The sequence below is a fragment of the Cariama cristata genome, unplaced genomic scaffold, assembly GCF_000690535.1.
Source record: "Cariama cristata isolate BGI_N322 unplaced genomic scaffold, ASM69053v1 scaffold198, whole genome shotgun sequence".
Taxonomy (NCBI): Eukaryota; Metazoa; Chordata; class Aves; order Cariamiformes; family Cariamidae; genus Cariama; species Cariama cristata.
Genome location: NW_009630431.1, coordinates 40,850 through 54,165, shown reverse-complemented (window position 1 = coordinate 54,165; position 13,316 = coordinate 40,850). Strand labels below are relative to the sequence as shown.

General features: G+C 48.4%; 1 protein-coding gene across 1 annotated transcript in view; it reads right to left on the bottom strand.

The window, feature by feature from the left end:
* The window catches only part of LOC104165769 (plexin-A4), a gene marked incomplete at its 5' end in the record, with an annotated part of 154,549 nt that overhangs the window by 104,037 nt on the left and 37,196 nt on the right, over positions 1 to 13,316 (bottom strand). The window contains 4 exons of the mRNA XM_009705507.1: positions 761 to 875; positions 3,150 to 3,249; positions 5,975 to 6,128; positions 9,479 to 9,602. Coding sequence (XP_009703809.1) covers positions 761 to 875; positions 3,150 to 3,249; positions 5,975 to 6,128; positions 9,479 to 9,602 — 493 coding nt within the window. The remainder of the gene's footprint in view (positions 1 to 760; positions 876 to 3,149; positions 3,250 to 5,974; positions 6,129 to 9,478; positions 9,603 to 13,316) is intronic.

Sequence of the window (13,316 nt, the reverse complement as noted above, 5' to 3'; positions counted from 1 at the left end):
CCGGTTGTTCAGCAGATATCAGATCTCTTAATGGGTACTGGTCCCCTGGGCCAGGAAAAAACCGAGCCATCTCGGCTCATTTACCAGACAGGCCAGGATGCTTTCAGACCATTCCTGACCAGGAAGTAATTAAGTGGCTTCCTATCTGTATTCTCCTGAGCTCCACTTGTCTGCAAGTGCTCGTTAGTTACAACATGAGCCAGACAGCATTTGCAGAGCAGTAGCCAGCTCTGTATTAAGCCTCAAGGTCCAGTTCAGCTCAGTGACTGGCAATAAGGCATTCCCTGGCCTCTTCTGTAGGCAGTTTGATGCACTGGCCATTAGGCACCAAACCCACGAAACCACAGAGATGCTCAGAGCACAGCTGAAATCCACTGACACTGTGGACATAGCCCTAAATCCTCCCCAGATCTCAGCAGCCTGGGGTATCTGCTTAGAGGCAACCTCCTTCTCTCCTGGAGGAGATGCATGCCTAGTGCTTCCCATCCCTCCCAGTCCCTTGGTGCTGGCAGCTTGCAATGATTTTCCGAGGTAACACACTCGCTGTAATGTATAGGAGGGAGAGGGCAGCTCCCTGGGGGTCTGGTACAGCAGGAGGAGAGGAGCTCTCTGCAGAGGGAAAGGTGCGGGTCTCCTTCAGGGTGAGGGTGGGACTGGAGGTGGAGAAGGCTTCCTGGACTGTTTGTCTGACCCAAGCCAAAAGGTGACATCAGCCCTGAGCAGCCCACATATGCGACACATGCCCTGTGCCCCTGCCTACCTCGGGCAGCTTGACTCGTCCCTCCTGGAAAGAGCAGGAGCTGGGGTCATGAGTGCAGACGTGGCGGTACTTGCACCAGTGACACCGGTAAGGGCTCTCCACGCAGGACAGACACCTGGAAACAGAGATAAAGAGTCATCACTTGGCCAGCCGTGTCCTGTCAGCCAACAGGACAGGCCTTGAGGCTGATACAGCGTTTCTCAGAGGGAAATATAGCCTGGCAAACATTGCTTTTGCCATCACTAGGCTTTGAACTGACCTAACACCATCAGGTCGCAGGATGGTGCTGGGCTTGCACTTGGACTTGCAGCCTGAGCTGGTTGTCACTGTGATCACAAGTGTCTCCTATTAGATTATTTAGATTGCATTCATATAATTGTTAACTAGAGTAATAATAAGTATTTGTTGTATTTTGGTTGCCCTGTTACAACTCTTAATCAGACTATCAACAAGTTCTCAGCTTCATACATAAGAGGCATTCCCTTTTTTGCCCATAACAAAAACCCGAGTGTAACAAAAAAATACAAGATTCGGAATGGGTGGAAACTGCTACAGCTTTGCTGCCTCCACACCGAACTGCACCAGTGCCCTGGGAGCTGCAAACCCATCATGAGAAGGTGGCCAAGGGAGAGGCTGGTGGGAGGAGTGATGCCCACGGAGTGCAGGTCCTGTGCACCAGCAGTCCCATCTGGTTAATTCTGCCGCTCTCACACATGAGGCCAGACAGAAACTGGGATGCACCAAAGTCAGAAAGCCAAGGATGAAGCAGGGAATTTTCTCCCTCTGTGTCCCACAGGCTTATTGGTGTGAGTTCTGCCCAGGGTGATGGGGCTCTTGCAAATATATTAACTGTATTCTTTTCCTCAAGGAAAAACTATTATAGCAGCTGCCCAGGAAGCAGAGGGCATATTTAGGACGTCACCTATTCAAGATGTAAGAAAGAGCCATTCCCTCCATCTTACAAGGTTTTGCTCCCCTATTCCCCATAGACCCCATAGAGTAAGAGCTGCAAACACCTCTCCTGGCTGTGTTACATCACTGACTTATACCTACATCACAATTTTTTTATTATTAAATTCAATACAATGTCTGCTCACCAGCAACCAAACTGAGCCATAACAAGCTCACTGCACGAAACAAGTACTGGATGGTAGTGACTCCTGGTCACTCACACTGTTGGAGATCTTCATGGAGCTGCAGGCTCTGAAATACCTGAAGGGGACTTGCTGGGGAAGGGAATTTTCCTGGCCCTTATGTGTCACTGGGTTTTTAATGGGCAGGAATGAAAAAATTGCCTCCAGTAGAGCTTGGCTGAGCCCAACAGGCAGACGCACACCCTCTCCCCTGTCTCTCTGAAATCTCGCTCAACTCCAATCCACTTTCAGCTCTGGTACAGCGAGCTATTCTTCAAATTGGTAACAAGTGCTTGCTCTGATACATCAAATTAAAAATGGATAGTGCATTATAGTTTGTCAAGTAAGAAACCAAAACATGCCATAAATATTTAACACCACCATCCCTCCTGCTCTCCCCCCCAACACTTGTTTTCTGACACTGTTTGTCAAAGCAGCAGGAACATGGAAATAGGATTTGCCTTTCCTTGTGAATTGCTGAGCCGCAGTAATTATCTGCTTTTGGCACTTCTGATGGCTCAGTGGTGGGTACAGAGATGCTCAGCCTTGCTCAGGGGTGGATCAACCTGCTGGAAGAGCATCTTTCTGCAGGAAAGCTGCAGACTCGCTCCAGTGGGGCAGATCCTGAGCAGCCCTGGGTGCCAGCTAAACCCCAGAAGAATGGGGTGCAGGGCAGGAAAGGAGGTTGAAGGATGGAAAAGATGATCTTGAGGGAATCAGCTGGATGTTCCCTGCTCAATTCACATCATGCAGGAACCAGAAACTGTTGTCTTTCCAGATCTGAGGGTCCAAGCCCATGTGAACCACCTGGGGCTGGCTCCTACTGGTGGGACTGACAGCATGGATGAGGTTGGAGGTGCGTATGCATGGGTAGGATCCAGCCATCCACAAAAAACTGCTTAATAGGAAGATGAGAGGGCCATTTGCTGAGGTCATGACTCACTTTTGACTCAATTCTGTGGCAAACTCCCACTAATGTGATGGTCCCGTGCCTCAGGGACACATGAGGATGTGCCACTCTTCAAGACGATGCCTTCCTGCAAAGGAGGCTCAACAGCAGAAGACATGGTCACTATACTACTCTTGGTCTTCTCAGGAGGGACCCCACCATGCCGACTATTACACAAGTGGTCCCGACCCCTGGTCACCTCCACACCTAACCAGCTTCCTGAGGGACACATGCCTCAGTCAGCAGTGGGTTCTGCGGTAGATCCAGGGGTGGAATGGAAAGCAGGTATCAAAAGAAATGAACATACGAGTTGTGGACGCTGCAGTTGTAGAAGACGAAGCTGGTGCTGGCAAAGGTCATACCGGTTTCCTTGGACTTGAGCTGAAGCTGGACAATGTGATGGTCTCCTGGGGAAAAAATAGACACATCAGTGTGTGACTGTTTTGTTAGCCTAGTTAAGCCCTGTTGGCCATGCCACCAATCTGAACCTGAGCTGTCCCACAGTACCTTGGCTAATCTATCCTCAATAGATGTAGAAAGTGCAATAAAATCCTTTTAAATCCCAGTTCTCCAACAGGTACATCTCCTCCCTTATGGTACTGGGGTCATGGAGCATGTCTTCACCACCGGAAATCATCGTACTTGGGAGCAGAGTCTGGGCTGGATGACGACAACAGGTCTAGACTATACCTCAGGAATTTCAAAAATATGGTGACTGAAGTCATCAAGTAGGAAAGCTAAGCTCAAAGAATGGACGTAGATGTCTGGAATTAGGAGGCTGTTAAAATGGAGTACTGTCCTTAAAGTTCTTCCTTGGTGCTGCTTCATTTGATGTCACCAGAAGGAAGAGGCCGGTGGAATATTTGACTGCTGGCCCCAGACATTGGCGGCCTGTGCATACACTGTCTGAAGGATAAACGTACCTGCTTTCCTAAGGTGATAAAAAAAGATCTACTTTCTCCTCGCCCTCACTATTTAACATCTCTGAATAGGGCCCAATAGTCTGGACAACCATGCCTGAAAAAGGTCATCTCCAGATCCTGCCCCCAAAGAGAGGTTATACCTTGAGGAAGAAGCATGAAGGAATGAGCAAGGAAGATATACACCGTAACAGTGAGGATAGGGTAGGGGCTCCCTATTTGCAGTGTGGAAAATACTGATGAACAGGAAGATTCCCACGTGAACAGTTCCTCCAGGTTCATCCACCCCATTCACCTCAAGGTCCATTCACCCCAGCCTTTGACTATACAGAACCCATCCCAGTGTGAGAGACATCCACAAGCCATTGCACTTCCAGAAGGACCCAGCCATTTCCATAGCAGACTCATCTGCAGCAAAGCCTGCACCTCAGCTCCTACGCACCATCTCTTCATTCCCTTTTCCACTGCTCCCATGCTGGGCAGTCAACTGTTACCTCTTCCCACAATGCCAAAAACCCTCTTCAGAGTCCATCAGCTGTGGGTAATGAGTGGGTGCAGTAATTTGGCGGGGAAAGGACCCATGTTTAATTCAAGACTTCAGCCTGGTTGGCCTTTTCACCTCTATTATTTTCCTCCTCACCTGAAAGATTCATTAATCAATCAGGCCAAAACAAACTTGACAATTCGTGGCAGCGTGTGCCCGTGTGCACGCTCACCCGCCTACAGGCACATACACGCACACACACATGGAGACGCGCACGGACCACACACTTCACCAAACACATTTTGCTGCCAGTGCTCGACTCTGCTGCCCATCTGTTGCCGCCAGCTTTGACAGCTCTGTTAACTGCTTCGTATTTAACAACTTTGTCAGCGTCTTGCCTATATTTTAAAACAGGATGCGAGGATTGGATAGTCCCAGGGATCAGATGTGCTACAGAGCCACACATCCTTTCACTCAAATCCAGCTTCTGGCACTATGCATGGAAGACTTGGTCTTTGCAGAGGTGCAGAGCACCAGCTGCTGAAGTTGATACAAGCCGCAGGTGCCCAGCTTCTCTGAAAGCCATGCTTCACATAAATTTCTTTCTCTTGTCCTGCCTCCAGCTTCCACTGCTATTTTTGTTTGCTGGTTGATTATAGCCTGGCCTGGGACAGATGTCCATACCAAGGAAATAGTTTCTGGCATCTATCTTGGTAAGCAAACATGACTGATAACTGAGTGGGACCTGAAAATGGTAACAGCCCTCTGGGGGCTGGTTTTGGGACCACAGTGGAGAGAGCACCTGCAGCTGTGTGCAGCTTGGGGAGAGTAGAGATGACGGTGACAGTTCGCGTCACTTCATTTTCTGTGACCTGAGGATCCTCAGAGACAAGTTTGGCAGTAAATTTTTCACAAGAAGCCAAGGACAAAAATGGCAGCATCCTCTCTGCGTCTCCTGGGATGATCAACAGGGTCGAGGTTTTTGCAGTAAGTCCCTGCAAAGAGCCTCAGGTGCTCTTGAAATACCTAGAAAAGTTGTTAGAAAAGGGAAATAAAAAATGGCAGGAAGTTGTGGGTGGGGGGACCATCCTTGGAGACAAGGTGTTTTTCTGTGCTGGACCACTTTGGGAGAGGGAGCCAGCAGCAGGCCTGGAACAGCTGAAGGCAGCAAAGGATGGGGACAGAGACAAGGAACGGAGTGTACAGATCTAAATCTGGGAGGAGCAGGATGAAATTACGGACAGGATCTTTCAGGTCTCCAGGACTTTCTGGCTACTGCATCGTATGGGATGTGTTGAGAGCAGGTATAACCTCATTCCCTGGGTTGTATAACACTAGCCTGGGCAAAAAGTGAACGAATATCCCACATCCACCTCTTGTCTTTGCTAGATATATGCAATTGCCACTCGGTGGCAGTCTGAAAACATATAGTATCACACACATAAGCACCTTAATGCAGGTACTGGTATTGCAGTTCAATGCTTGCACATGTGTGCACACACAAACACACACACATTCAGACAACTCATACTCCAATGTGCTGTTGCGTAGCTCCACCAGCAAGCACCAGTACAGCATCCCACCTACTCCCTGTGCTTTGCATACCCTCTCCTCAGGCTCCCGTGAGCCAAACTCTGCTTTGGGAGACAGCAGAAGGAGAGACACAGGGGTGTGGGGTGAGAAAGGGAGGGAGAAGTGGTGTAGAGGGAGGAGCTGTGGGATACCCACCGTTCTCTGTGATGATCTGGGGCACCTCTTTGGCAGCTGGCGAGATGCATTGGATCTGACTGCCCACCACCAAGCCATCCATCTCCGAAAGGTCCTCGAAGGTGCAATTGACTCCTGCTGATAGCTCAGGGACGTTATAGGTCTCCAAGACCAGCTGCAAGCAGAGATGGAGGGAGGGAAGAAAAGATAGAAAAAAGAGAAAAGAGAGAATACTAAGCCAAATAACAGAGCTAGGTCAGCAGGAGAGAATTACACTGGAGAGGTTGGACAAAGAGCCTCTTGCTAGAGAGAGCATCCTCCTTCAACAGAAAGCAGAGATTCAGGAGAGGGATGTGTGTGCGGAGGGGGAAGGGGATGAGATGCTGATGCCGACACAAGTGGTATGTGGCTATGCAGGGACAACTGCACTGCATCCCAGTGATGGCTGGGTCAGTGTGGGGGAGGGAGTGCTCACTATCTCTCATGCAAGTGTAAGGTTAGGTAGGGAGTCTTTGGAGCCAGCCGTGAAGACCAGGGTTTTGGTGGCCCCAAGGCACGCGGTTTCTGAGGAAGGTGACTACTACTCACAAGAGGCACTCTGCAGACTACAGAGAAACTGTAGCGCTCCAGTCTAACTCTCTACGGCCTGCTCTCCTAGCATCAGCAGATGGGGGAGCGCTCTGTCACCAAGTTCCTGTGTAAGGAGAGTCTAGTTACAGCCTTCAGTCCACCACAAAAAACCCGCTATCTCTAGAGGCACAGCAAACCTCTCCTGCCCATCCCACCAAAGAAGCAGTTGGGTCTGGGGACATGCTATACTGGGGCTCCATACATAAAAAAAAAGCTGTGAAGGAGGAATTGCCCATGTTTTTAGAGTTCACAACACCCATTGGCATTGCTATGTCATTGCTCATGGTCATGAAAAATGGAGTCTCATGGCTGGTTTCCACCATGCTCATTCTCTGGAGAGGGACCCTCTCGCTACTGACTTCCCAGACCAGCTAAGGTCCTGCACCACGTCTCTCCGACACTGAGGTTCCTGTCCAACCCACTAGAACATATCTGAGCACAGAAAGGCATCCCAGGGTACTTCTAGCATCTGCTGATGACCTAGTAGTTAGTATAAATTTAGTGGTTTTGTGACCAAACACTAGAGTCAACCATTAGACACAGGCACAAATGCAGATGCTCTCCACACTTGCCTCCTCCATGAGCTAGCTGAGGCCCCATCTGAGGTGACAGCCACTGAAAGGAGACACGAAGGCATGCTGAAGCGTTGCTTCTACCAGCACAAAGAACAGAGGAGGTCAGTCCAGGAAACAAAGCAGGAGAGGCTGATAACATAACATAATGCTTACTGCTCCCACACACTGTGTTTTCCTCACTTAGAGAAGGCTTGGAGCTATTCCTTTACGCTAGGCATCATCAGGGAGAAAGGCTGAGCACGCAGACCTTAGCCCTGACTGACATAAAGCCTTTGTGAGAGTATGTTCATTTTCAGGCAATGGGAATGGCAATGGGAAAGGTGATTTTTTTTGTCTTGGATGGGGAGTAGGAAAAAGCTTTTGTTATTTGGATGGATTTAGCACTCAGGTTACATCCATTCTCCCTAAACATTAATACCCTACTAGCAATGGAAAAGGGGAAACTACTCTGCTTAACAAATCTCTTTCTGAGCAGGGATGATGCAGAATGAAGGTGTGCCATGCAGAAGATGACACCAATGGATAGACCAGTAGTGCTTGGCCACTAATATCATGGGCCAGCGCACTCTCCGAACAGACAAGAAGTCCTACATCCCACACACTTACTCTGGAACTGGCAGCAAGTATCTCTTCTCAGACATTCCAGAGCAGCAGCCCTGGACTGAAACAGACTCAGACACAGTTTTTCAAGTCCCTATTATTGCCCCAAATTTAAAAGATTGGCTAGCCACACAGATACCTTCTCTGTCCCTGTGGGCAAGAACTCAGTATCATTAACCCTTTGCTAGAACCCAGGTGAGACTCAGTAAGGACACCATCAACCATTCGTTTGTTGGTGATCCCTTCCTGATTTGCCAAGAGACTATCTGTGGTGACTGTGGATGCGCTGGGTCACCAGTCTATCTGGGATTGGGCTGAGACTCCCATCAAAATGTTCACACAAATTCCTGGGCAACAGTCAGACGAAGGCAACTTCTGATCCCAGCAGCTCTGGATTGACTTGCCCTGGGAGTAACCTAGAGGTAAAGGTCTTTTATTCTGTTATCATTTTAAATTACCCTGAGCCAGCTAGTCCCCCAGGATTTATTCCAACATGAAAGAATTCAACAACTATGGAGAGTATAAGAAAAAGAAACTTTGAACTCCCAGAAGAACAAAGAACTTACTTAAGATGTCTCAGGTCAGTTTTGTTTGAAGCCTAGGAAAGTAAAGTCATGGCACAGTTAAGAGGCTGAAACAAAGCAGCAATGATTGGACATGCAGGCTTTGAAAGTTTGATTTCATTATTCCTGAAGAAACCCTAGCACTCCAAAACCTGTTACCTGGAAGATGTCTGGCAACTGCACTTCGAGCAATTCCCTTTAGACCTTTCAGGGTGTGGGGCTAGTGACCAGTTTCTCCAGAGATGGAGTTTTTGGGGTCTGGGTTATCAAATTAGTTGCAGCCCAAACTAGTATGGGCAAAAAGATAGGGCCTTAGCAGCCTGAATGAAATGGGTCTCTGCCTCCTTCTCAGAGTGTGTAGGGATCTCACTACATAAGGTACTGCTGTCATGAGTCAGGAGAGAAGCCACAAGCTGGTTAGATCTTCAACAGAGATTTCTTGCCTCAAGCCCAGAAAATGGTCAGGCTCATCCACTGCTCTGCCAGTATTCACTGTGTGGTTTCATTGGCTGCTGACTTGAGTAGCTCAAGGCCATAAAGATTACACCTTGTCCTGAGGAAGGTGACAAGAGACAGCGTGAAGCTCGGCAGCCTTAGATTTCTCTGCGTAGCATCCTGCCTCTCTGCTCTGCATACTTAGTGCTGGAGCTGGAGAGGGTGGAGTTCTTAGAAGGCTTAAGAAAGAAACGCCTCCACCCAAGATGATGGGAACTTGGAGCTTACTGAAATAACTCATGGTATCCCTCACTTGTCCTTCTTCTAGAAGGGAATTTCTAACCATGATGATGACCCTTGCTTAAAGTCCATGCTCAGCCATAAACAAATCTCTCTCCCGGGGAAGTAAACAACTACACTGGGTACACACAACACTTGCAGAGCAAAGTCACTACAGACTTGCCCTCAGCTACTCACAATAAACAGGGAAGCCTCTTTCCGTGCTTCTAGACAGGGGATAACCAAGGTCAAAATGTCCTCCCATGGCAAATATTTTTCTGTGCCAGGGAAGTTGCTGGGGAAACTAATGGACTCTGGAGAACCTCTTGCATCAAGCTGCCAGTCCTTCCCACTCACGCTGAATCCAGGTTGCACATACCTGGGTCTGTCAGACTACATGGGCAGATTAAACCTGAAGGGGGGGAAGGATTAGCGTTCCTCACCAATACGTTGTACTGGGAGACGGAGATGTTGTTGGGATGCACAGTAAGCCGGACGCACTGCTTCATCTCCGAGGCGAATCTCCGAGGTTCGCTGGAGCGCTCACACCGCTCCTTCCTCGTGCACCTGAGCAAATGGGAACAGAGAGGGACAGAATTAACACAAAGCCAGGCTGGGAGGATGAGGACAACCCTGGAACATGGGAGGAGCAATGATTTCGGATTGAAAGTTGACACTGTACCCTTTGGGACTACACTGGTCAGAAAACCACACTCATGCCCTGGAGAGCTCTGACTCCAGTGCTAGCAGCCATGGGATCACTCTGCAGGCTGGAGAGTTCCAAGGACACCATGAAAGGAGAAGGGGTGATGGGTGAAAGACCCATCCCTTGGGCAGAAGGTACAGCTGTGGAGATGCTCTCTCTCTCTATCCACATAGCAGGTACAGCGTAACCTTCCCCTGGGTAAACCCGCAGCCCTAAAAACTGTCCTGTCCAAGGGCAGTGGGACATCTTAGGCAGGGATGTCCTTTCAGAGTAGCTGTGCATAGCCCGTGCTCTTTGGCCCTGCTGAGAAGACTGCAAATCTGTGGTACAGCTGCTGGTACCTCCCTACTGGGAAGAGGCAACCCTCTAATCCATTGCTCAGCAACTGTTAAATAGTCCCTGGCAGATTCAGGGATTTTTGGCATCTGGTTTGAAAGTGTCTGATCAGAGGTGGTCAGGGTTGAATCTTAAAAATTCTGGTGTTGCCAATTAGTGACAGGTCAATGAAAGCGGTGGGTACACAGCACCTGGGCTGCACAAGCCCACGAAGCTTACACCACACACTAATTGTCGGTGCTTTCAGCACTGTCACCATGTCTCGTCTTATCTGTCTGGTGTAAACACAAGCCAGAAATGTGAACTGGTTGCGGTGCACCCTGTTTCGATCCAGATTTGCATTTGCTTAGCACAAAACACATCTGTATTTTAGTCCACATGCATTGCCAAGGCCATTGCTTCAAGGAAGATTTCTGCCTAGAAATCCACAGGGTTAATACAAAAGGACAGCTTCAACTGCATGCCAATTACCTTTTGCCATTAAACTAATGTTATGGACTTGCACAGGGTGTCTTCAATGGATTTTGTTATTAGCAGTGCTATTACCCCCCATTAAAATCAGCTATAAAGACTAAGTGCGGATGTTAAATTATTCACCCACTCCCAAACTTCAGAGGCTGAGTTGTGAGAGCACGTGGGGGCTGCTGGAGGGTTAACTCCAAGATCACCCCTCAATGTCCTTGCTCCCCGGAGCAGAGATTGTGCCTCTATGCGTGGGGATTTGCAGACGGGCATCTATGGCAACACATGCAAAAGTAACCCAGTATACGGCTGAACCTGAGTGTTACAAAGTTTGGTGGTGGCCTAAAATTTTAGGGCTTGGCTTCTCTCTAGTGGCTGACACTAGATAAAATGAACACCTCAATTTCAAACTCAAATTGCTCCATCTTTCTGATGGAGGAAAGTTTTGTATTTCCAGTGCCAGGAATCGTAAAGGGAGATCTCTGCCATTCTCAGCACGCTCTCAGTTTGCTTTGCAGATTTGAGAGAGCAAAAGCAGCACTGCAGCTCCTGCTCTCCGTTCCCTAGGAGTCTTCATCCCATTAAGTCTCCTTTAGCGTTGCCGCATGCTGGATCAGGAATTTTAAATACGTAATCTCCAGAGGGTTGATGCATAGCCCATTAGCTACTCCTTGTGCTGGTTTTGGCTGGGGTAGAGTTAGTTTTCTTCACGGTAGCTGGTATGGGCTATGTTTTGGATTTGTGCTGGAAACCGCATTGATAATTCAGGGATGTTTTAGTTACCGCTGAGCAGGGCTTACAGAGTCAAGACCTCTTCTGCTCCTCACCCCACTCCACCAGCGAGGAGGCTGGGGGTGCACAAGGAGTTGGGAGGGGACACAGCCAGGACAGATGACCCCAGTGACCCAAGGGATATCCCGTACCGTATGACGTCATGCTCAGCATGTACAGCTGGGAAGAAGAAGGAAGTGAGGGGATGTTGGGAGTGATGGCATTTATCTTCCCAAGTCACCGTTACGTGTGATGGAGCCCTGCTTTCCTGGAGATGGCTGAACAGCTGCCTGGTGATGGGAAGTGGGGAATGAAATCCTTGCTTTGTTTTGTTTGTGTGTGTGGCTTTTGCATTACTTATTAAACTGTCTTTATCTCAACCCAAGAGTTTTCTCACTTTTACACTTCCGATTCTCTCCCCAGCCCACCAGGGAAGGAGTGAGCATGCGGGTGTGTGGGATTTAGCTGCTGGCTGGGGTTAAACCGCAACACTCCCCAAACTGTACATCCCCTATCGTGGAATGAAAGCCATGGCAAAATGCTGACTTGAGATTTTGGTAAGCACTTCTACAAAACAAACAGACACAGCAATCCCATCAAAGCTCTGCAGAGCGTGGGAACTCGTCTCCCGAGAATAGCTTGGAAGGAAACCCTTTTGGACTCGATGTCAAAACACAAGCACCCAAATTCTTCAAGATGTCCTGCTAGCTCCCATTTATTTCCTCCAGCTGCAGCACGACAGAAATGTCTAGATTTTCTAAAACTAAATGGACAGTTACCCAGACTCCGTTCAAGTGTAATAGCACAGTAGGTTTCAAACACATCCAGCACATTTGCACAGAGGGACAGCACATGGGTATAGGTTAAGCATCTAGGAATGTCGTTTGTATTCCCAGCCCCACCACTGAGCAGGAATATAATAATCAGCATCTTATCTTGCTGTTTACTAGTCACACACATTTAAGACATGTAACTCTTCAGACCAAAAACTCACTCTATGTTAGACTGATGTGTCTTGCAGCCTTGATGTCTGTTGTAAGGTGTGTTGCCATCCAAATAATAAAACGATGAAAAGCCAAACCAAACTGAGCCTGGTTTTAATACAATGTTAGGGTTGCGGTGTCAGACTCTCAGGAATTAGGTAGTGCCAGACTGAAAGTAGCTTCTGCAATCCTAAATCTGTTCCCTGCACTGACACACTGCAACCCAGACTTTAATTACAGGATCAAGTATTATTATTCCTTTTTTCTACGGGTGACTTCAGTTCTGCCACTTCCTAATTTTTGACTGTGACTGTCTGATTTTTCCAATGTAATTTCTCCATTTAAAACAAAAGGGGAAAAAAAACCACAAAACACCCAACTGTGCCTGGTGCTTGAGTCTGATGATGAGGCAGCTCTGCCAAACTGAATCGAACTGAGCTGGGCTTGGGGTCACCGGCAGGGTTCAGGTTCTTGCACCAACATCACAGACCCCTTCCATGAGCGAGCAACATAATTCATCCTAGGTAACTGATCACAGCTGCTGCGTGAATCAAGATTAAAGGGATGGAACCACTTGACAGTGGGTTTTGCAGGTTTGTTCATGTAGAAGCGAGTGATGGGGCCTCTTCTCCAGAATGTTTTGCCCATGGTTTCCCCTATCTCCTCTTCCTTGACCTCCTAATCCATCCAGAGCAGGAGCATGTGGAGCATCCTGTGGGTTTACACACCACACTCTCCCAGATGTCTGCCCAGCATCTGCAACTGAAGTTCTTCAGAACCAAAATGTGGTGGATTTTCAGGGGAGCAGAAAAAGGGACATACCTGTCAAAAAGTAACCTTCTCACTCCAGTCTTCCTCTGCACTGCCAAAAATGTTCTGCCCTCCCCCAAGAGTGGGGAGAAACAGTAGAGAAAATTGTTTCAGCATGTGCAGAGCGAAATATTGCCCTCCAGCATCAGCCTCTCAAATCCCTGAATGGTGTTGGCTGAAACACAGAAACAAAGGTGACAAAGCACCCAGCCG